At 36.1% G+C, this 24,693-nt stretch overlaps 1 protein-coding gene across 3 annotated transcripts in view; it reads left to right on the top strand.

The window, feature by feature from the left end:
* LOC139977167 (uncharacterized) overlaps positions 1-24,693 on the top strand; it is a 187,079-nt gene that overhangs the window by 49,228 nt on the left and 113,158 nt on the right. Inside the window, exons 22-28 of one of the 3 annotated variants that reach the window (XM_071986379.1) lie at positions 366-689; positions 913-1,136; positions 6,366-6,506; positions 11,066-11,218; positions 13,514-13,663; positions 15,510-15,626; positions 17,479-17,583. The exons of the other annotated variants lie outside the window; for them this stretch is intronic. Of the exons in view, the coding sequence (XP_071842480.1) occupies positions 366-689; positions 913-1,136; positions 6,366-6,506; positions 11,066-11,218; positions 13,514-13,663; positions 15,510-15,626; positions 17,479-17,583 (1,214 nt within the window). The remainder of the gene's footprint in view (positions 1-365; positions 690-912; positions 1,137-6,365; positions 6,507-11,065; positions 11,219-13,513; positions 13,664-15,509; positions 15,627-17,478; positions 17,584-24,693) is intronic. 3 annotated transcript variants of the gene reach the window in all.

The following is a 24,693-nucleotide window of genomic DNA, read 5'->3' on the forward strand; positions in this document are numbered from 1 at the left end:
AGTATTTGTAAACATAAATTATGTGTTATAGTTGAGCTTGTAGACTTCTGTGTTTTGTTATTTAAGTAACAACAAACTAAACTGGTAAACTGATAAATGCAAAAAGATCAAATTTGACTTAATATCAGGTTGTAATATAAAAAGTAGCATTGGAGGAAATAATAACTTTTGATAAATAAGCAAATATGAGATATTACCTTTTCCCTACATTAGTTTAGCAGAATGAATAAATGCCTGTGTACTCATATATACTACAACTACTAGCAAAGAAGAAGACCATTAAGGAGACAACTCTTCACTGAAAACAATGTTGTAAAATACTCCTGCTGAATGTCCCTGAACTTGTCTGATTATTTATATTGCAGACAACTTACCTTCCAATCCACTGCAAATGGAGCTTTGCATCAACAAGGATGGAGGAGTGCTAGAGATTCCAGATACCGGTGTCAGCTTAGAAGTACCTCCTGGTGCTCTGGAGAAGGATCAGTTAATCCAGATGAGAATTATTCCATATAATTTCCAGGGTGATTCTGATCTTTCATTCAGTAGTAATTCATCAGTTGTGGTTGAGCTCCTGCCTAGTCACCTGAAGCTACTGAAACCAGTAAAACTGACATTGCCTCACTGCTTGGTTCTCAAGAAAGGATGTGAATGGAAAGCAAAGATATATAACAGCAACCATGAAGAAGGTATATTTAAATGCATGTGTATCGCTTTTAAATTGATTCCACCTATACAAATAGGTTGTATTTAGTTATGATAGAACTCAGTCTCTTACAGTGTTCAGTCATTGCATTTGCAGACTAATTCCTGCATAATACAATCTATCTGTCATATAAATGCAACCTATTAGAACTTTTTATTATGATTAATAAATATAAAATACCTTTCTTTTTCATCTGGATTCTTCAGGCACCCAGCCTCTGTGGAGACCTCAGCCGGACACACCTTATGAACTAACTGAGCGAAATTGTGTGATCAAATTAAAAAATTTCAGCTGGAAGAAATTTGACATCGGGGATGAAATAGTTGAAGGCAAACATATCGTGTTATATGCTGCTAAAGATCTGTCATCCACTGAAAGTATAACACAAATTCATGTTGGCTATTACTTGGAACTACCAGGGGGTGAAAAGGTGAGGATCTTCACTTGTTGATATTGGCTGCCATTTGGATTCCTGGGAGATAAGATGGTGGGTTGTGTTGATATTTGCTATTATTTACATTTATCAAGAAGTCAAGATGTGATTTTTGGTTACGATGCTGAAGGTTCAGTAACCTTTGCAATCATGCTGGTGTGTGTGGATGCTTGTACCTCAACAATCACAGGTTGAATGAATGTCATTCTTGGTAGGTATATTCCCTTTGGTGTGTAGATATGCTGTATCGTTTGCAATTTCAAAATCATGAATATCAATGAGTGGGCGGGGCTTAACATAAAATTCTTAAAATGTCACGATCTCTTCAACCGTATGTCCTATTTTGTTCATTCGTGATATGGTGATGTAACTAATTAGTAAGCACATGTTCTTTGCAACAACATTGTTTGCCTCATTAGTATTTATGTTTGGGTGGGGCGTAATGGGAAATCATGGAAAACAGCTTGTTAAACACGATATCTCAACAAACACAAGTAGAATCTTGGTAGAGACTGTAGATGCCCTATGATGAGCAGATGTTTTTGCATCCCATCTTATGAATATTAATGTGTGGACAAGGCCTGCCATATCATTTATGATTTCTTGCCCGAAGGCTCAAGGAATCTAATAGGTAATTGCGTGTGTATATGTGTGTGGACGCCCTTGGCTCGTAAACACCATAACTCAACAAGGGCAAATTGGATTCATACTTGGTACATAGATGCGCCATACTGAGTAGAAGAACCCATGATTTGGTGATTTTGGTGCTCATATCATGAATAATAATGAGGTCTCGCAGTCAAACGTAAAAATCTTCGAATGCTAATAACTCCCGCAACCAAAAGTCAGAATTTATTTATACTTAGTGTGAATATGTTGGTCGATAGCGGGTACATGGTTATACATCTTCAAGTTGATATTACGCATATTTATTAGGGGGCGGGCTTAAGTTTATTTTCACTAAAATAGCTTGTAAACACGGTAACTGAACAATGACAAATTGGATTGAAGTCGTACTTAGTGCATAGATGGGCCATAGCCAGTAGGTCATGGGGTCAAATGTGAAAATCTCCAAATGCTAATAACTCTGCAACCAAAAGTCAGAATTTATTCGTACTTGGTATTAACGTGTTGGTACAGTAGATAGTGAGAACATGGTGATATAGATGTTAAAGTTGATATTATGCATGTTTATAAGAGGGCATAGCTTAATTTTATTTTCACTAAAATAGCTTGTAAACACGGTAACTGAACAACAAGAAGTTGGATTGAAGTCATACTTGATACATATATGCGCCATAGTGAGTAGAAGAGCCCTATTAATTTTGGAGCTTATTGCATGAATATTAATGAGGTCACAGGGTCAAATGTTACATTTTTAGAATTGAATCATACTTTGTGTGAAGGTGTTGGTAGATAGCGGGTACATGATGATGTATGTTCAATGTGATATTATGCACATTTATTAGGGGGCAGGGCTTGAGTTGATTTTTGCTAAAAAATAGCTTGTAAACATGGTAAGTTAACATATTTAGTAGGTAGTTCCACAGTTAGTGAAATAACCTTGCTGATCAATTTAATCAACAATGAGAAAGCTTGGGATTATAATCTCAATTGGCAAGAAATAATACTGGCTTTCTGGTTAAAAAGTCAATATCTCTGCAACCATAAGTCCGATTATGATAATTACTCGGCATGGTCATGTAACTACATAATATGTACATGTTCTTTGCAACACCAATTTTACCTCATATTTATTGTTGGGTGGGCCTTTTTTTGGTCAAAAATGGCTGAAAACATGATATCTTGACAACCACAAGTTGAATCAAAGTGATACTTGGTAGATACATGAAAACTGAATTGGCTCTTGTATTTTGCATGTGGCATTCCTATAATGAGTACAAGAACTTAAGTGTTTTTGTAGGTCAAGGTCATTTGGGTTCATCAAAGTTCACACTCTGTAAAGCCTTATAACACAAACCTTGTAAACACGATATCCCAAGATAGGTTACATCACATAGCTTATATTTGGCATGTGGCTTTCTTATAGTGAGTACAAGAACTCTACTATCGTAGGTGGAGGTAAGAGGTCATTTGGGGTCAGCTCAGCAGAGGTCCAAATGTCAAAGATCAAAATGCTTTATCTGGAGAACTGTATCTTAAAAAAATGATTATATATGCATGGTAGATTATCCAAATGATAAGTAAAATTGCTCCACCATTTGCAATAGGCGAAACCTCATTGAAGGTTTGAAGAAGTCAAACCCTCAGAAATTCCTTAAGGTCAGGTCTCAGGGAAGATGTGAACGTTATGCTGGTTTGACTTTCCCATATGTAGTAGAACCTCATTGCTGTTTAATGTGTAGGTCAAAGGTCAGCTCCAGGTGCATGCAGTATGAACACTAGCCAGGGTTAGCTTGTGAACTACACTGGTGCTGCATATATGTAATATATTTAATTGGAAGAGGGTTTCCCTCTGGTTATACTAAGTCACTAAATAGACTTTGTCAACATGATAACTGATTCCTGATACCTTTCTTTATATGTTGCTGCATTAGTCAATTGATAATCCTCTCCATTTTGGTGTGCACAAGTTCGTGAATGGGTCATTCCATATCAAATCACCAAATTTTGGAGTATGTTGTAGTTCGACATCTTTTACAAATTCCCATTTCCCATTTAACTAACACTAAAGCACACTATATTTACGCCCAGTACATGTATGTACTGTACACCTTGTACATGTCTGTACCGATTAACATTCATTTTATAGTAGTCTTTTAATTTAATGAAAAACCAGAAACAAACAAGTACATTGCAAATAGTATTTGTTTATATGGCATTACAATCTGCACAGTATTGAAATGAATGACCTTGAAGTACAATACCTAGACTCAAAACATGTGGAACATCAAAACAGGCAAAACGTTTTTGTAAAAATCCCAAACTTTGAGGATTTTTCATTTCAAAATAAGGCAAAACACCCTCCTTAATTTTTTTGTACAAACAGGGTGGTACTATATCTCTTCCAGAAAAAAATCATCAGAATTTTTCAACATTCATCGCGTTTTGAGTTACTGGCTGTCAAAGACGACCTCCTTTGTACATCGGAGCAATTTAACAACTTCATAAATTAATATTGAGAAAAGCTACAACTCTGAAATTTGTTTAGGTGTAAGAACTTTATACTTATAATTAAAGTATAAAATTCTGACAACTCTAATACGGTTACTTTAGTAAAAAAATGGCATCAAAATCCCTTCCTCATGCTGAATCGCAGCATGATATAGCAACTTTGGAGCTGCACAACTTGCAAATATATGATAGGAAAGTTTAAAAAAAAAAGTTGAAGGTTTACAGTCTTGTATGAGGCTAATGCCTCCTCACATGACTTTACAACTTAACCCCTGGTCATTGGTAACTTGTCACACCCACACACCAAAGTGTGCACAATTCAATCAATCTCTCCTGGGGCACCACAGTGCACCACAACCACGTGTCCCCCGGGGGACTTCCCATAAGGTGCAGCCACAAACCGGCGCACGCAACTATATTTACAAGTTACCTCGCAGGTCCCCATTTATACACCTGGGTGAAGAGAGGCAATGGAGATAAAGCGCCTTGCCCAAGGACACAACGCAATGATCTGGCCAGGGCAGAAAGAAGAACCACTGGCCAGAAAGCATTTTAATAACTATTTTGTATTTTTTGTACTAGACATAATAGCCTCTGAAAGAATCAAGCACCCTGAAGCAATGGTTTAGGAGCAATTAATCACTAAAAATAGCACATTTTTAGTGAAAAATACAAAAATCGAATATGTTGACACTTTTAAGTTGACCTTACTTCACAAGACAATGTTCTTGTAGCCTAACTTTTTTATTCCTGTTCTATGGGGTAGACTTTATATGCATCTGATATAGAAAGGTAATAGGATGTTTAATTGCTGAGAAATGTCAAGAAAATGCCATGATGGCGACAAATTGCGGAATTTCAAAGTATGATAAATCGGCCAATTGTAAAGCAATGCAACTGAAACTTTCAGAATATGCTTATTTTATGGTGTTCAAATCATACATAAAACTTTGTGATTTTTTTCGAGAGGGTGCAGCAACGGCCATCCGTGATTTGACTTGAAATGACCCGAATATTATTAAACATGTATGGCTTAACACACTATGAATATGTTTAGGCATCAGAACCACTAAACAATTTCGTTTTCTGTTTTATTAACTCACACACGTTACTGTGTGTGTGAGGTTATGGAGTTCCAGATGTCAAACTCTTCAAATTTATTCAACGACTTTGTGTCTTACTCCTTCTATTTGAAATGTTGTGAGCTTTTGTGGGATTAAACTTTTCCTTTTTGCTCATGAAGTGTTGAAATAGTTTAAGTCATGGTAAGTTTTAGTAGTTCCATAAATAAATAATTATAGTATTTGCACACGACACCATTCTTTATTTCTGTATCAATTGGGTCATTGCCAGCCTTCTGTTGAGCTCAGTTAAAGTGATTTGATTAGTGTACCCCCCCCATTCGCCCCTTTCCATACGTGGTATGTGTCGTATGACATGATTAGTCACTACTTTGTTCCAACTAACTGTTGACTGATAGTGTTTCCAAAGTGGAGGTTACTTCTTCTGTTAATGGGTTGCGTATTAACTTTCCCCTTCCAGTCATAACTGAGCGCTGTAACTTTAATCGACTGAAGCAAGTGTGATATCGTGGGACCAAGTCAATGGGCTGTTAGTGTGTGATTTCTGTCACATACTTGTTAACTCAATGGAAAATGTCTATTGGCTTACTGTATAAAAGTAAGAAGATCGTTGAACCAACATGTCTGCAAAGGACGAATCAAGAATGATCTCAACATTTGTGTATAGATAGTAGATACTTTGTTAATATATACACATGTCCAGCTGAAACTCAGAGAAAGTGAAAAGAATGCCAAATCAAAGCATTAATACTACTACGCATGCACCGTCCAGCCAAGCACTAAGTTGTTTCAGGTTAGTGTCTGAAGGTGGACGAGTTACAAAACATGCTGGCACATACACCTAGGTGCCATATAGGTTCATTCATGGAGACACGCTTGTCCAAATGATAAGTCTGGTGAGAACTACTGTGCCTTTTGATGCTCCAGTTCACATATTGGTATCTGTAGCATCTTGTCAGCTGTTTCTTCTACATCATTTTTGCTTCTTTTCTCCGTTCTCTGTTTGAAGATTGTCAGCATAAATGAAGTTTCTGTGTTGGTAAAACAATGTGCAGTATTTTTTAAACAAGGAGAATTGCCTCTGACATGTCATTTTGTCAACATAGAGCCACCAGATTGGACCTGTGACGCTGAAGGAAAAAAAACAAAGGTATGGTGGACTCTAATCACACAAAAGTTGAATATTTTAATTTTTTATATATTTTTATAATAATATTAATGAAGTGTAAACTATTAAACTTCACATAATTTAGACAGTTCATTGAGCAATATCTGAGTGTGTTAACTGCACGTTACATCTAAAATAATGAAGAAAGGTAATATTGTTTGGTATCACCGAATCTTGGTTAAGGGAGGACATTGATAGTGCTGAGGTTTCTCACCCAGGGTATGTTGTGTATCGTCAGGACAGAAGGGGACACTCATAATGGGATTGGTGGGGGAGTTTTACTGTATGTTAGGGATGACATTGTAAGTGTTGAGAAATCTCAGTTGCAAGGGTCTTTTGTTAATTCTGTCTGGTGCGAGTTGTCCACAGACAACTCCAAGAGGTCCAGTGATGTTATCACTGTTGGTGTTGTTTACCGTTCTCCTAACAACAGCGATGATAATGATGTCGTGCTGTTTGATTCAATTAGAAAGGCTGCTAATGGTGATGTTGTTATAATGGGCGACTTTAATTTTCCTGACATTAATTGGATAGATGGTTCCAGTAGTAGGAAGGGTAGTTACTTTCTAGATGTTGTGCAAGGTTGCGTTTTACATCAACATGTTACTTTAATCCAATCTGTGCCCTTTAGTAAAGTTTCAGTTGCCTCTGTATCTGATCTGGAAAAAGCGCTTTGAGGCCTTTGCATAAAGTGCTCAATAAATATTTGCTTATTATTATTAAAAGTATGATTATTATTATTATTATTACTTTCCCTACTAGGGGGGGGGGATAACATCCTGGATCTTGTTTTGCGCTCTGATCCAAGCAATGCTGTTGATTTGATGGGTCTAGGAATACTAGGAACCAGTGATCATGATATACTAGCTTTTGATTTTGTTTGCAAAGTCATAAATTCTGTTAGCAAGGAAAAAGTCCCTGATTTTTCGAGATCAGATACAGAGGCAATTGAAACTTTACTAAAGGGTACAGATTGGATTAATTTGTTTAGAGATATGAGTGCTTCTCAGTCTTGGATTTTTTTAGCTGATAAATTAAAGGTCATTTTGGAAAATCATGTTCCGTGGAAGAATCGTCGTCGTAAAAGCAGTATGCCTCACTGGATGAATAAGAAAGTTAGATGTGCAATTAGGCAAAAACGTAGAATGTGGAAGTTGTTTAGGAGGACTAAATCTGAATCTCTTTTGGCCAAGTTTAAAGTTCATCAGCTGAAGGTAGAATGTTAGTCTCTGATGCAAAATTGAATTTCGAAAATAGCATTGCCCTAAAAATTAAGGATAACCCAAAGGCCTTCTTTTCTTATGTCAGGTCAAAGCAGAAAGTTAAAGATGCAATTGTTTCTCTTAGGGCACCTAAGGCTGATAATATAGATACTGATAGTCAGGATCCTGCTGATCTTTTGAACAACTATTTTGTGTCGGTTTTTCTAAGAGAAGATGAGTAGTATTCCAGATTTTCAGGGGGGCAGTGATAGGCCTAAAATGGATACGGTCTTATTTTCGGATGAGGTTGTCTTAAAGGAGCTGCTTCGTCTAAATGTTTCTAAAGCTTCTGGACCGGATGCAATCCATCCGTATTTGTTGAAGACTTTTGCACACCATTTCTGCGTTCCACTCTCATTGGTTTTTTAGTAAATTTTTGATTGAAGGTTATGTTCCCAAGGACTGGAGATGTGCTAATATTACCCCAATTTTCAAGAAGGTTGATAAGTCTAAGCCATGTAATTATAGGCCCGTTAGTCCCACTTAGTGTTGTTTGTAAGGTCATGGAGTCTATTGTTGAAAAGTCTATGATCTGTCATTTCAGCAGTCAGTCTTTAATCTCAACATGGCTTTTGTCAAAAAAGGTCTTATCTCACTAATATCCTTGAGTTTATGGAAGATGTAACAAGCTCACTTAATGGGCAGAAGTCTGTAGATGTTGTGTTCCTGGATTTCCAGAAGGCCTTTGATGAAGTTCCCCACCAGCGTCTTTTACTTAGGCTGAAGAGTATGGGTGTCAATGGGAATTTACTGTCTTGGATCGGGAATTGGCTTGGTAATAGGAAACAGAGGGTGGTAATTAAAGGCTGTGCTTCTTCTTGGCAGACCGTTACTAGTGGGGTTCCACAAGTGTCTGTATTGGGTCCCTTGTTGTTTGTTGCCTATATAAATGACATCGACGGAGATATTTTGTGTACAGCTAAGAAGTTTGCTGATGACACCAAATTCTATTCTGAGATCTCTTCCAAATGCGATTCTGAGAAGTTTCAAACGGATTTGGATAAGATTTTTTCCTGGTCTCAGGGGTGGCAAATGCTTTTTAATATTGATAAATGCAAGGTAATGCACATTGGTAGTAGTAACCAAAAGTTTACATAGTGTGGAGTTACAGGAGGTCTCTGTTGAAAGCGACCCTACATTGACTCATTTCTGCAACCTTCTAAACATTGTCTTGATGCTGCTTAAAAAGGTAATAGGGTTTTAGGTATGATCAAGAGGAACTTCAATTTTCTGAAAGAGGACATCGTAGTAAGGCTTTATAAGCAGTTGGTTAGGCCTCATCTGGAGTATGCTGTGCAGGCTTGGAACCCATATTTTGCTAAGGATAAGGAAGTACTTGAAAAGGTCCAGAGGAGGGCTACTAGGATGATTAGTTCCTTAAAGAAGGTTCCTTATTATAGGCGGTTACAACTGTTGAATCTCACCACACTGGAGCTTAGGAGGTTATGTGGGGACTTGATCCAGGTTTTGAAGATTGTGTATGGTTTCAACAATTTATCCTTTACCGACTTTTTCATGTTTGCTAACAGTAGTTGTACCAGAGGTCATTGTCTTAAACTCCAAAAGTCACATTGTAGGATTAATATTCGGCATAACTTTTTTTCTAATAGGGTTGTGAATGAGTGGAATGGTTTGCCTGAGAAAGTTGTACTTGCAAGTAGTGTCAATGGGTTTAAGAATGCTTTGGACAAGCACTTTAAGCATTGTAATCGGGTCTGAGTGTTTGTGTCTGCAGTTTTTTTTCTCTCTCTATAGGGTCCTTGATGGGGACTGAAGTGTCCCTCCTGATCCTTTTTTCTACTAAACTAAACTAATTAAAAATAGGTCATGTTACTTCATCTTTACATATTACAAAATAAGTTAATGTTTTTTTGTAAAATATCATTTATATCTGGCAGAAGATGTATATCAAGCAATATAGCTTGTGATGGTTTGAAAGGTACTTTGGAGTCAAAATCCAGAAAAGCATGATCATGTTGCAGACTGGAGATTGATGGCAAATATCATACTCACAGCCCTCGGTATGTGGCTGCGCATTCTGACCATGAGGTATTTAATGGTTTTAAGGAGCCAAACGTCAGCAGAGGTCAGCAGGGTTCAAAATGTAAAAACCATAAACACGGGATTTATTAAGAAACGTAACTTCGACTAAATTCTACAAAATTAAGAAACTAAATTCTGCACATGCACAATGAATTGGGTGTTGTGGTTCTATGCAAAAAGTCTAAACTTTCTACGGTAGGTCAAAGGTTATCTGAGGTGAACAAACCTGAAAACTTTATAACTGCAATATCTCAAGAAAGGGAATCTTGTTAAATGTCATACCACGTATGCAGTTTGAGCAGAGCTGTGAGAACAAGCTCCTTACATATATAGTGGAAGTCAAATGTCCTTGTAAGTAAATAAGAAGTTTTTCAAGTTTATATTTGCATTGTGGATTGCTGTGATGATGTTTGACAGGTCTGCAGTTAGCTAAAATAGGTGTCGAAAGCTGTATTAATATGTGAAAGTATTTAAAATTGCTAACATTGGTGAATGCAGTTAGTGTGCATAAGTAGAAGCTAGTCTATTAGCTCTCTCAGAACAACAAGCTGTAGGTTCCTTTGCTAGTAAAGTTAGTCAAAACAAGTCAACCACTTTACCAGTAAACACATGGATTTTCTCTTACCAGATGAAACAGACATGGAATAGTTTCTGCATGTAACAACTTCACATTTAATGTGCCAGAAATAATCAGTCCGTCCTTATAAAATCTAAGTTGACATATATCACATGGTGATCACAGCTACTACAGTAAAACCTAGTTCTAATGAATATTTCTTCAGAGAAGATCAATTCTTTTCAGTAACATTTTTAAACTCCTTGCTGGTTTCTTTCTAGCAAAAGAAGTAAAAAACACCTCTTTAACACCAAATTTTGATTTGCTGTGAATACAAGGGACAAAGGATTCAGGGAATCAAGTCCCCAAGAAGTGGCAAGATATTATATGCAACGGCAGATCGGACGGACATACATTGTGGAAAGGATTTTAAACAGCTTTCTTCAGAAGTTATGTCAATAATGTATACTGTGTACAATTCCCTTCAAAATCAGCTGTTTGAGTATTTGGGTTTCAAGTATATATCCACTGGGAGGATTTGTGATTCTTGTTAGTAGTAATTGCCCGTGAAACATTATCCTACCATTATGTTGGTGTATCAAGCACTATACCATAGGATAGCAATCATTCCTGTGAGTAGTTACAAAAATAATGTTAAAGACTCACCTTTATCATTTCAGGAAATATCTTTCAAAAGGGTCGCCACTTCCAAGGGAGGTTTCTGCACATTTGTGCTAAACATCAAGGAAGGTACACAGGAGAGGCACAACTGTAAATGTCACTTTGAGGCTGGGCAGGGAGCAGACCTTGTGGAATTACGCTTTATTCTTAAGGTAAAGAATGTTTGGAATATATTACAGTTACTATTAGTTTAATTGTAACATTCCTGGTCAAAATAGCTTCTTTTAATAAAAGATCTTTCTACTCATTTCATATCTCATACCTTGATTTCCAGAAGGAAGTAGTCTCTTGATTGATATTGAATATGTAATATGTAAATTTGTAATTTGCCTGTAAGAAGGAAGGGAGGTCCATTTCATGAAGGCGGTAGGCTATCAGTTAACAAATCTGTTAAATTAACAATAAATTACTGAATACAAGTATGAAAGAGAAACTGTGTGTTGAAATTAACATAAATTTACAGTCGTGCCATAGTTTTTATTATTGTCATTAAAGATGTGATTAACTAAAATCTTGATGGTGAGATAAAAGGAATGAAACCAGCAGAAACAATAATGATTGAATTACAGGAAGGGTTAATTTAGTGAACAAACTGCCAGAAAAAGCACTGCTTTTTATTTTTAGCTTAGCAATGAGAGGAATGTAATGAATAGCATATATAATGTACTGGTAACTTTGTATTCAGAGTAAGAACTGAGCGGAACCTAACAAATTGAAACAATTAGATGAAGTTTTGCAATTTTCAAAGATGGAATGAAAAGGTCACAAAGGTCTTACACAGTTACGATGATCAGAAAAAGACATGAAAATGTTGAGTTTCATATTGTAAACTTGAAATTGTGTCCTTTTTTCCCTTGCTAGTGACCAGATTGAATCAATCTGATGGAACTGGCTATTTGTTATGCTGTCATATGATATATTCTCCTCATTGCTGAACACGTCAATTGTTTTTCATGTGACTTGAGTCAGACTCGACTCACATTTTTCTTGACTTGTTAATGTGACTTGACAACAAATGAACAGTGACTTGATATGACTTGACTTGCTTGTACCATGAGTTGTGACTTGATTTGAATTCAATGGATTTTTTTTAATGGAAATTATTAATCTTTTATAATTATTGGAAGCAAATAATCTGCCCAATTGAAACAAATAATCAGTGTATTTTGTTCTTACACGTACATTGTACTTACAAAAGGAAGACACATGTTGTGTATAGCAGAAGTGGATAAAAATTGATCATTTTAAACTGTTTTCTTGGCATATCCTTACTTGCTGGATTCTGGTGTAGACTATAATTTAGTGTGGTATTTTCATTCAGAAAACTTGGCATTGACACCAGCATATCATCTGGGAAACCTTGACTACACTAAGTTATGTTGGGAACAAATATTTTGCAGCTGAGGGTATTGCATCATTAATATAGTAATAATACAATGTTCCATATGTCTTAAGCAGGACATGTTTTTATAATTCATCGTCTGTTTTCTCAAATGAGTTATATTATATACTGTAAGCATACATATCAATGAGTATTTTGGGGAGGGGGGGGGGTAGGGTGGAGCATGTAATATGCAGACTGATTAAGCATCATGCTACTACGAGGAATGAGAAATATAGTTGCTGAGTTTATTCAATACTGGGTTGATTGTTAGTGGTGATATAAATATGTTGGTACATAGGCAGCAGTCAATCACATATTCTTTTGAGGGTGGGGGCTTAAAAATCAATCAAAATAGAACAAGAAATGCCTAGGTCACATATACATGTGACCTTTTTGTACAGTCCATTCTGAACAGTTGAAATCTTCAAAACAAATAAAATAGACACAAATTTGTGCTATTTACCAATAGTTTCTCCTCCACTAATACCCCTTCCTTATGACAATACAACTTGCTGCCCAGCTCCTATAACAAACATGTTGCCCACTGTATACCGGCTGTATACTAATTAGCAGCTTTATTCAGTGAAGATATTGTATTGCCATGTTTCAGGATTTCAACATAATATATCTCATACCTCCCTTTCCAGTTACATAGCATATATATCTATATATATATATATCTATATATATATATATATATATATATATATATATATATATATATATATATATATATATATATATATATATATATATATATATATATATATTATATATATATATATATAGGTATACCACATACCAGCATCACTTCACAAAAAGAACCTGTTGGCCCTTAAAGTTCCATCGATGTGTTGTAATGCCTATTTATATTTGACTTGTAACTTGAATTGAACTGAGAAACATTAACTTGTGACTTAATTTGACTTGCGATAAAGTCAAATGACTTGTGATAGAACTAGACCTGATGAAATCAATTGAACTTGACAAGAATTAAGAAGCATTGACTGACTTGATTTGGCTTGCAATGTTTATTTATATTTTTTTTGTTTTCTGATGTTAGGATGGAGGGGAAGATTCTGCAGCTAGCAGTTCTGATAAATTAGTTGATGCAGGACTATCTCAGTCACAGAAGAGGACTGGTGATGAAAGTCTAACTGCCAAACAACCAATAGAAAACATTGATCTAGAAGTCATAACAGAAAGTCTCAGGGTAATAATTTACATAAACAAGATTCTGTTGTACTGGAAACAGTCTTTTTTTGAGCATATAACACAAATTTGTGTTTTGCAGTTTGTCCATACTGGCCCTTACAGTATACCTACTTTTATTTTCAAACTTTATGGTTGCTTTCATATATTTCATTATGATTAATTTCTACTAAAATGCTTGCCATCTAGTACTGATGCTGTTTATGATACCTTTTATGATACCAGTTTTATGAGGTATGTTCTTGCTGCAGTAATTTTCATTTATGAGACTGAAATGTTTCAATAGTAAACGCAGTAACTTCTAAAGATTTCTGTCATACGACCAAGCCCTCATATAACCGTGCCATGGTATGTGAATGAGCTTTAACACATTTGAGTGCGTCAATTAAATGCTGATTGTGCGCCTCTTGCCAACAATTTGTAATGTGCACAGCTGACACACGTTTGCAACTTGTGCACAAGAAGGATACAACCGGCACAATGTTGGTTAACAAGTCAACTTCTGGAGATACAATAAGTTTGCTAAGTACTGAGCACAACTTTCCACAGTTTCAACCACTTTCTTGTGCATAGATTCTAGTCTTGGGTGCAGCATCAGTTTCTTTGAGCGTGGAAGTGAGTGTACAAACTTCAGTGCAATCACGTAACTAATACTAAGAGTTTCTGTGAGTGTGCAAACTGAGTAGCAGCAAGCAATTAGTACTGACAGGGTTTGGGGGTTCCGCTGTAATTTCGTTCCCTCAAGAAGTGTTTATGTTGATCAAATAGTTCCAATAAACTTAATAGATATAAAGAAGTGTTTGTGTTGATCAAATAGTTCCTATAAACTTAATAGATATAAACATTTTCATTGGGTCCTTTATTCCCGTAGACCGAGTTCGTTGGAAAAACACAATGCAATTGATTGACAATGCATGTCTCCCCCCCCCCCACCTAGAGCTTTCTTTCCCCAGCGCACACCTGCGTTACAATTTACAGCCCCATTTACTGCCTTAGATCAATATCAAATCTGCTATTCTGGTTATGGGATTGTCCTGTCCTGCATTACACAACTTCTTTTATACGCTTTTGCAATCTTAACAATAATAACAACATTTCTTGTGCTTTGAATTGCATCTAGCATTTCAACATGGAAAAAAAATGGGTTTAATCTTGGCTACTGACTTAGCTTATTGGGGCCAGCAAGGGTAAATTTTGAACAGTTTAAATCTCCAGAACATGGGCATCAATTGAGGTTATTTATGCATGGTAGGATATCTGTCTGTACTTTAAAGTGTTTAGAGAATTTGGAGTAGGTCACAGTTCATTTTAAGTCTCCAGGGGTCAAAACTTGAAATCTTTGTAAACACGAGGATCTCCATATGGGAAACCATTATTAGCTCTCGTATTTAGCATGTGTCTTTCATATAGTGAGTACAAGAATCCTATTACTTTGGATGAAGGTCACAGGTCATGTGGGGTCAGCTGAGGTCCAAATATCAAAAGTATCTCGAGTGAGAACTTTAAGTTCGGAAGAGATAATATATGCATGGTACATTATCCAAATAATAAGTAAAATTGCTTCACAATTTTGTATAGGTGAAAGATCATTTAAGGTTTGCAAAAGTCAAACCCAACCAAATTTCTAAAGGTCAGGTCTCAAGAATCAGAAGGTGAAAGGTCTTTTGAGGTCAATAAATGTCAAAGTATGAAAATCTTGTGAATTCACCAGTGGTCAAAACTTCCTATCTTGGCTGCAGTTTTACATTCAATATTCTCAATTGTAGCCAGTAAGGATCACTTTTATGCCCAAATCTGGCGACCTGTTTACTAGTCAATATAATATTGTGTGTCTTACCTCATTTCAGCATATTTATCTGCAGGACATATCAGCAGCATCCCTCTCAGGCAATCCTGCGCCATCACAGTCAGCAGATGTCCCACACTCAAAGAAGAGACGCTTTAATGAATCTGCTGTAGTGATGGTAAAGTTCATTCTATTGATCATCTCCGAATATCTTCCAAAATATTGATAATTTTGACAGAAAATTATATAGCAGCAAACAGAAAAGGGAGCCTGTCAAGTACTGATCAATAGTGACAATGTTAGATGTTGAAGTTGCACATGTTGAAATGAAATTTATAATTTTTTTGGAAGGAAATAATAAAATGTATCATATAGCCATGGTCGGACATTCACCATTTGTCAAGCGGGATATTAAACAATTTCAAGACCGACTTCAAGACCAACCGCTCTTTGTGATTGACTGCAGTGACTAGCTGAGCAACATTTCGAAACACTAACCAATAAAAGCAGCAACTTGCTTTATGATTGCAACTTGAACCATGACATTTCTCTGGCGTGTATCTCAGGGACCTTGCGAGGGTCCAGGGACCCAACCCCTGGTAGCTCAACCGTTTTCAGATATCCTTTGTCTTTTAGAAACGAGTTTAAAGCACAAAATACGTTTGAGAGAGAAAAACAGCACTGAGCTGACTTGGCTTTTTGCAAATTGACTGCATTTACTAGTTGAGCTGTTTCCAAACAGCAATTTTAAAAGCAAAAAATATGTGTGAAAGAGAGAAATCAACTTATATGGAATGCATTTCAAAGCAGTATTGAGTGTCTAGGGAGGGGGGAACCCCCAGAAGTTGTAAATTTTGAGATATGACTTGTTTCCTTGTAGCGACTTTGAAGAATAATAGCACTTGTCAGGAAGAGGAATTTCATGTCTGTGTCAGGTGATTCAAGCCTGAAAACCTTTCGGAAACTTCTTATAGCTATTTTAGCTTCAGCACAGAAATACATAGCAATGTCATTGGAATATATTTCAAAGCCCTGTGGGGGATTCAGAGGGAAAATAACCACAAATATGCCACAATTTTGTAATACCCAATTAAAGGAAATTGGGCAGGAGGCAAAGTGAGTTTTGTTTACTGCAGCCGACTTGGAGTCAAATGTGGCGGGTGATTCCCCAAGTTTGCAGTCACTAGTTTAATGATGATAATTCTGAACTTTGTGATCATTATAAAAAATAACTTTAAAGGATGTGATGTTTGTACAAGGGACATGATGAATAAAAAACACACAATTTGTTATGTTAAATTTCTTCCTCCTGTAAGCTTGGCCTGTAATCCTAGTAACCATGGTAAATGATATAAAGCATGTGTGAACTTGCACACATGATTTGTGAATGCATTTTGATAATGATAGTACTATATGCATTGCTACATATTGAAAGCATCATTAGGCAATGTAGGAAAGCTTTAAACGTGGTAACTCTAAAAGTTGAGAGCTGCATTACATAATTCCATGTGGATTCACCAAAGTGATAACAATATTTGTTAATTGTAGAAGTCATAGGTGATTTGAGGTCAACAAGTTTAAAGTCCTTGTAAGCAAACATTATTGAAGTTTACCATGGTAGTTAATATTGACCTCAAATGACCTCTCACCTCCACACAATCAATAGGATTTCATGTTTGTACATGTAATTTGGATCTGCTTTAGTAATTACATGTATCCTTTCAGTCTTACAACAAATGTTAAGCTTGGATGAACTTCATACTTGCTCTATAGAGGTGCTCAAATACAAGACTCCTTTGGTCTTTTTGGTAAAGGTCAAAGGTCTGTTAAGGTCAGCATAGTCAAAGTATGAAATCTCATGAACAGTTTGTAAATTCACCAGTGGTCAAACTTTCAATCTTGTCTGCACTGCTACATCAAATATATATTAATCTGGCAAATAAGGATTCACTAAGCCTAACTGGCTACCTGGTTTATTTAGCAATATCCTAACTGTGTGTCTAACCTGATTTCAACATATTTAATTGCAGGACATATCAGCATCATCCCTCTCAGGCAGTCCTGCGCCATCACAGTCAGCAGATGTCCCTCACTCAAAGAAGAGACGCTATAACGAATCTACAGCTGCAGTGATGGTAAAGTTCATTCTATTGATCATCTCAGAATATCTTTCAAAATATTGATAATTTCGACTGTAATACTATATTAGTAGCAAACAGAAAAGCGAGCCTGTTAAATATTGCTCACAAGTGACAATGTGGGATGTTGTGCATACTGAATTGAAATGTAAAATGGAAGGAAATCAAATATTGTATCATGTAACCATGGCCCTACATTCACCATTTGAATGTTGAATTATTTCATAAGTACGTGTATATTTATGAATACTATGTAGGATATTTAAATGGGAGAGGGAATTAAAAAGTACCTGGTTTACTATAAAGTTCATTTCCTGTCTAGTTATTGGCCAAATTGTCACTTTCAATAAAAAGCAATGCAGCTGGAGTTCTTTGATGCATGCCATTCACCGCATACCAGCATCACTTCACAAAAATAACCTGTTGGCCTGTAACCGTTGATTAGTTTTTTATTCCTATACCTATAGTATGACTGAATAAGTTGCTTTTATATTTGACTTACAACTTGCCTTGGACTGAGAAACATTGACTTGTGACTTTGTTGATTTGCAATAAAGTCAAATGACTTGTGATAGACATGACATAATGATATAAAATTTACCTGTAGCTTGGCTTAAATTGAAAGACATTGACTGATGTATTGATATGACAAAAAAATGACTTGGTTAAAACACTGGATCACAGTATTTAAAGTAGAAATTAAACCCCGGGTTTTTCGATGACCTTATCGTAGATACTAATATTCTTACACACTCTGTAAATAACTAGTCAAAACTACCTTTCCCCGAATTTCCAGGAATTTTCAAGTTTTTTTTTCTAACCAACTGTTGGTGGCCATTATGTAAAAATGACTTATTTCAGCCACATCATAAGTTACACATTCTCCTCTCTGCATATGAACTGAACACTTGCTCTCAGAGATTGTTTGGAAGCTGGTCGAAAATGCTGGAGTACCGAGCATTTGGTTGTGTAAAAAAGGAGACCAGAAGAAGGAGCAGGGAAGGGAAAAGGGCTGGCCCCTCCATCACAGAACTGTTACTAGTTGTTGGAAGTTGTAACATCACAGTATTAAACTGCCAATGTGGGACACGGTTCCAATCTGCTAACAAGGTCTATAGGTCTAGTTGTCTCAGTTTCATTTTGTAAGCTTCAAAGAAATGTGTTCAAGCATTCGAAAAGAGCTTACTGCAAATCATTATTCTCTAAGCAGAAATGTCTAGAGTTTATTTCCCCTTTTAAGTAAAAAGTCCATGTGTAACATATATATTTAGATTATTCTTATTTTCTGATGTTAGGATGGAGAAGAAGAATCTGCAGCTAGCAGTTCTGAGAAATTAGTTGATGCAGAACTATATCAGTCACAGAAGAGGACTGGTGATGACATTCAAACTGTCAAACAACCCCGAGAAAACATTGATCTAGAAGTCAGAACAGAAAGTCTCAGGGTAATAATTTACATATTCAAGATTCTGTTGTCCGAAAAAAAAGTCTTCTTTAGAACATATAACACAAATTGGTGCTTTGTCCATACTGGCCCTTAAGGCATACCTACTTTGACCTTCAAGTTCCATGGCTTGCCTTGTATATATTACATCATGATTTATTTCTACTAAAATGCTTGCCATCTAGTACTGATGATATTTTCTGAAATTTCATATTTTACATGGGATGAGGAAATGTCCATTTCACCCTTGGGGCTGCTTGAAAATGTTACCATAGTGGTCACCATTTCTGAAATCTACTGTTAGGTCCCAGTTCTATATTTCAGAGAGACAAAACATTCAGCACTCATAATATCTGACATCCTGGTGACAGGCAACTTTGAGTATTAATTGCCAAAATGAGATTACGAGCAGCAATATAACAGATCTAATACCATCTTACAAAATGACTCCCAAATCATTATTTTAATTTTGAGCACCATATCTCTGACGCCTGGCATTCCTATATGTCACTAACTGTCACAGGATTTAACCTTTGCTCTTTTAAGTGACTGAGATAGTTTTCCATTTTCCTTATGATGACACTGCTGTCATCAACTTTCAGAAGTGATTTACTTTTGCAATGGTCAATTTATCTGAAACTCTTTTCTGATCTTCTGGTGCTTGACTTAAGGGCACATTTTCCTAAGTTGCTCTATCAATCAGGTGATTCCATATATAAACCTATACTCCAGCACCCAAAATAAGGGGACACACAAGTCCTATTGTGCTTATTTTGAAAAGGCTGTATGCCATTTGTATGTGTTTTAACTGCAATCATGCAAGATGAAGAAATGCGCCCAGAATGAGCACATTGCAAACATTTTGAATAAAATCGCATGAGCATTGTGCGTGGCACACTGCCATTCCTTCCAGTAATGTGCAAGGGCTACATGGTGCAATGTGCAACTAGAATATCTGTTGTGTATAAATTGAGTGTGCTGCACACTTTCGGTTGGGTGGTGACTGACAACATGTCACAAATTTATTGTTTTATAATGTTCTCGATTTTCTCGTTCTGGACGCGTGCAAATGCGTTGGGGGAAGCTTTACAGATTATTTTCATCACATATGAGAGACATCTAGCCAGTGACAACCATTACAGTGAATAAAGTCACCATAGTTGCCTTATTGGGGGAAATTCACAAACTGCTTTTGAGTGTCTCCACTCTTGGAATTTAGTGACTCATGACCTGCATGTTAACTCTGCCATTCTGTATCATGCTTTAATATATACATGCAATATACAGCAGGTGTCAGTTATAGTATAATTTGTAAATAAACTATAGATGGAACACAATCGATGTGAATGTTACTTCACTCTGTAATCATTTCAACAAAAAATATTAAATACTTTAAACAGGGGACCTGATAGAGAACTGATTTAGTTTGTGTATGTTCTACTCATGTATCTAATCATATTACAGGATCTCTCCGGGAAAATTCCAAAAGAATGGAAAAATGTAGGTAGAAATCTTGGACTAAAGAACCCAGAGCTTTGTATACTTGAGAGAGATAATAACAACCAGGGACACAAGGAAACTGTGTATCAGATGTTGTTGACTTGGAAACACAACAATGGAAGTCAAGCCACATACAGAGTACTGGGAGAGGCTTTAATAGCAGCTGGCCGCAGAGACCTGCAAGAGATGTTGTACAAGCAGGGTAAATATCTATTGTTATACCTCAAAGGAACATAGCAATTAAATAACTGTTTCATACATAAAACCGATTCCGACTTTACCATTTAAAGTAAACTTGATTCTTCTGCAACATTATAACAGAAAATAAACTGTTTTGAATCTCACTTTAACAACTTTCACATTAATGAAGTGGACAAATTCTCCTCCCTTGTCTGTGTAGGGTATTCTGTATTATTTGATATGCACATAAAGCACTTTAAAATTATTTATATTGATAAAGAAAAGCCATTCAGCATTAAAATATCTTGTTGTCTCTTACATATAGAACACTTTATTTCATTAAATATTTGTTTTACTCATCTCACCTATTAGCTGGTACAAACAAGAAAGCTAATGAGTGGCTAGAAACAGGCGGAAGTTCATACTGAGGTAAAAGCGTCCAATATGCAGCCAATCCGTCGGACGGAAAAGATCTCACAACTGCTCATTTCCTGGAGGAAGAAATACGATAGTGAGACGACTTGTAATGTTCTTCACAAACAAGTGACAGATTCTTGTGGGAAAGAAAATATGTTAAGTCAAGGTGAGAAAATTTTAAACATTGTAACTATGATAACTCATATTTGAAATATCTAAAATGGGAGCTGAGAGTACCTGACTTGAATGGATGTGAGAAAATAATAGTCACAAACCTAAAACTCTCTTAAAGCAATGATCACATTTTACAGTAGTGTATCAACTTTCATTTACTTTTTAGTTATTTGTAAATTGCAGCTTTTAGACTGATATTCATAACATTCATACATATCAATGGTAGACTTGCATTTGTAATGAGCTACAATCATAATTACAGCTATGAATATGCATATCAGTTTTCCCGTCGTTATGTTTACAACATTTATATCATTGATCATTTCAGAGTCAGTAGGTATGACTGGATCAGAGATCTCTATTGGAATTGGCAAGCAATATTCAAACAAGGTACAAAAGATTACTGCATGTTCACTGTTTGATCTATTCTGGTCTCATTACTAATAAGCAGGATTGATTGGTCTTCTACCGCTAGATACAAGACCGTCTCAAATCATCTTGTCATAATATATATTAGTTAAATGTTAACAATCATATTTCGAACATGGGATTCGCCATTAAAATAACTTTAGTACTTCGTACCAAATTACATTACAAAGTTATATTGATGCAACTGCTTAGTAATATGTTTTGTTGTTCTTTATAGATGCTTACATGATATCATTCACTGTATCACCCTGGGATGTTTCTTTCTGCATATCCTACACTGTTGCGATGTGTATATAACAGCTGTATCCAAGCACTTTCGAAAGCATAGTGATCTTCATATGTTATGCCAGGTATGCATTGTGCATGTTTTACACTGCTTTGAGACATTGTTTCTTTTTACCCAAATCTGCGACAGCTAAGTCAGTAGAGCTTAGTTTACGCGATTCGTTAAGAAGTGCAAAGTTACATATGTTCATTGTCTTTCCAAATAATATCGACTGATGTACCTCAATTTAAGAAGGGGATGTGATTAAAGGTTCTTGACCTAATTGATGTAACAAAGCCATTTTACACATTTAGCCATTAGCTATTACCGATGTCCTGTTTACCTTTAACTTTCTTTTGGGTTCATGTGTCAAAATTAGTCCGGATATTAAACGTGTTTTGCCTCTTTTTCATTATTTGATTTATTTGTTAAATCTAATAGTGGAATGACTAAATGTAATTGAGTTTGGTGACAATAGCTTTACTATGAAACCTTTGTCAAATGCAAATACTGTCAAGCTGTTGTTTGACCAACAGGATCATTGTTAATAATTTATGAGAAAGTTGTAGTGTTACCTGATTAATTAAATGTTCCTAAATATATTTCAATGTGATTAAATGTTGCTAAAAGTACTAGATTTAAAAAAGAAAACTGATCTCAATGATCACCAGATACGAAATAAATCAAACCAACAGTCGAATCTTTAAATGACCAATTACACGAAACATATGTGACGTCAGTTAGTCGTTCTCATTTTTCATAATTCAATTTGGATTTCTATACAGTGAAGAAGAGAAGATGATGTTTACTTGAATTCCAGAAGTTTCAGACAGCATATGAATTTGCCTTATCTACACCAGAAACGGCCATCAATGGATAAGTGAACAAACAAGATATGTAACCATTGAAAGTATGCTAGATGAGAAGCAGCGGTATAGTAATTAATTGTAGCAGAGACACAGAACAGGCATCATCCTGCTGTCTTAACACCAATACATCTATGGCTAAGAAAAAATCCAAGGCTATAGTGGATATTGATTGAGTTGTGGGGACGCTGAGATCCTTGGTGGAGCATCTATGATTATAGGGCATTACTGAGACGACCACCTAATGTTTGGACCAGTTGTGGGGACACTGAGATCATTGGTGGAGGAGTAACTATGACTATAGAGCACTACTGTGACTGTCACCTAATGTGTGGACCAGTTGTGTGGACACTGAGATCATTAGTGGAGTACATCACTATAGAGCATTACTGTGACTACCACCTAATGTTTGGACTAGTTGTGTGGACACTGGCATCATTGGCACAGCGTCTGTGACTATAGAGCACTACAGTGACTACCACCTAATGTTTGGACCAGTTTAGGGACACTGAGATCATTGGTGGAGCATATCACTATAGAGCACTACCGTGACTACCACCTAATATTTGGACCAGTTGTGTGTACACTGAGATCATTGGTGGAGTGTCTATGACTAAAGAGCACTATTGTGACTGCCACATAATGTGTGGACCATTTGTGTGAACCCGAGAGCATTGGTGGAGCATATTACTATAGAGCACTACCGTGACTACCACCTAATATTTAGACCAGTTGTGTGGACACTGAGATCATTTTTGGAGGAGTATCTGTGACTGTAGAGCACTACTATGACGACCACCGTATGTGTGGACCAGTTGTGTGGACACTGAGATCATTTGTGGAGCATATTACTATAGACTGACCACATAATGTAGCCATAATGTTGAAAATTTTATGTAATGCCATATATCAAACTATAGTTTCACATGGAGAGAAGTGTTAATTACTCTATGCATTTATTGATTGAAAACATACTTCTCTAGCATTAAGCATAATCAAGTAATATAAACTAGAGGGCAATCCACAGAGTTATCTCATTGCAAAATCACTTAAATGAATTATTGCTAAATATAGTGTACCTTTCAGTTTTTGTACTTTTTTTGTGAAGGTGTCAAGTCTGTTCAACATTTGTCCTTGTATTCATAGCAGAAAGTCACTTGTTTGCTTTAATTGACCTCTCACCTATCTTAAGTTCCTAGAAGAGATCATCTTACAGGAAAGGCCAAATGATCAACCACACCTTACGAATACGTCTGCAAACGCATCATCAACCAAATCATAGGAATATGGGCGGGAACACACACAAGGTTGCATCATCATTAAGTGTATTAAGAAATGTTGTTGTGAAACACATGTGCAGGGTGTTAGGTGAGTGCACTGGCATCACCTGTTTAAGAAGTGTTTAAGAAGTACAGAAGTCAGTAATCTAATAGGCTTTTGACAAATTATTGTATTATATACCTAAAGATTTGCTATAGTGCCTTGGCAATTGATACACAGACATTTGACTATTATCTCAGAGTTCCTTCTACGTATAATGTAATAGTCCTTAACATATTCATACCTGTGTAGGTTGCAAGTCAATTCAATGGTTCCCCTTGGAGTTAAGGCAAGCAGTCTCTTCTTATGTTGACCTTTCAACCTGACTGTTCATGTTTGTTGTCATAGTAACCACATATTTTGATATTACTTGACATAACTATTATACCTGTGAAGGTTGCAAGTCAATTCAATACTTTGCCTTTGCAGTTATATAGCAAAAAGTAACTTTTTGAGTCATATGACCTTTGATGTTGACCTTTGACCTTAGTTACCATTTTAGTCGCATGTTT

Source organism: Apostichopus japonicus, chromosome 12 (assembly GCF_037975245.1).
Source record: "Apostichopus japonicus isolate 1M-3 chromosome 12, ASM3797524v1, whole genome shotgun sequence".
Lineage (NCBI taxonomy): Eukaryota > Metazoa > Echinodermata > Holothuroidea > Aspidochirotida > Stichopodidae > Apostichopus > Apostichopus japonicus.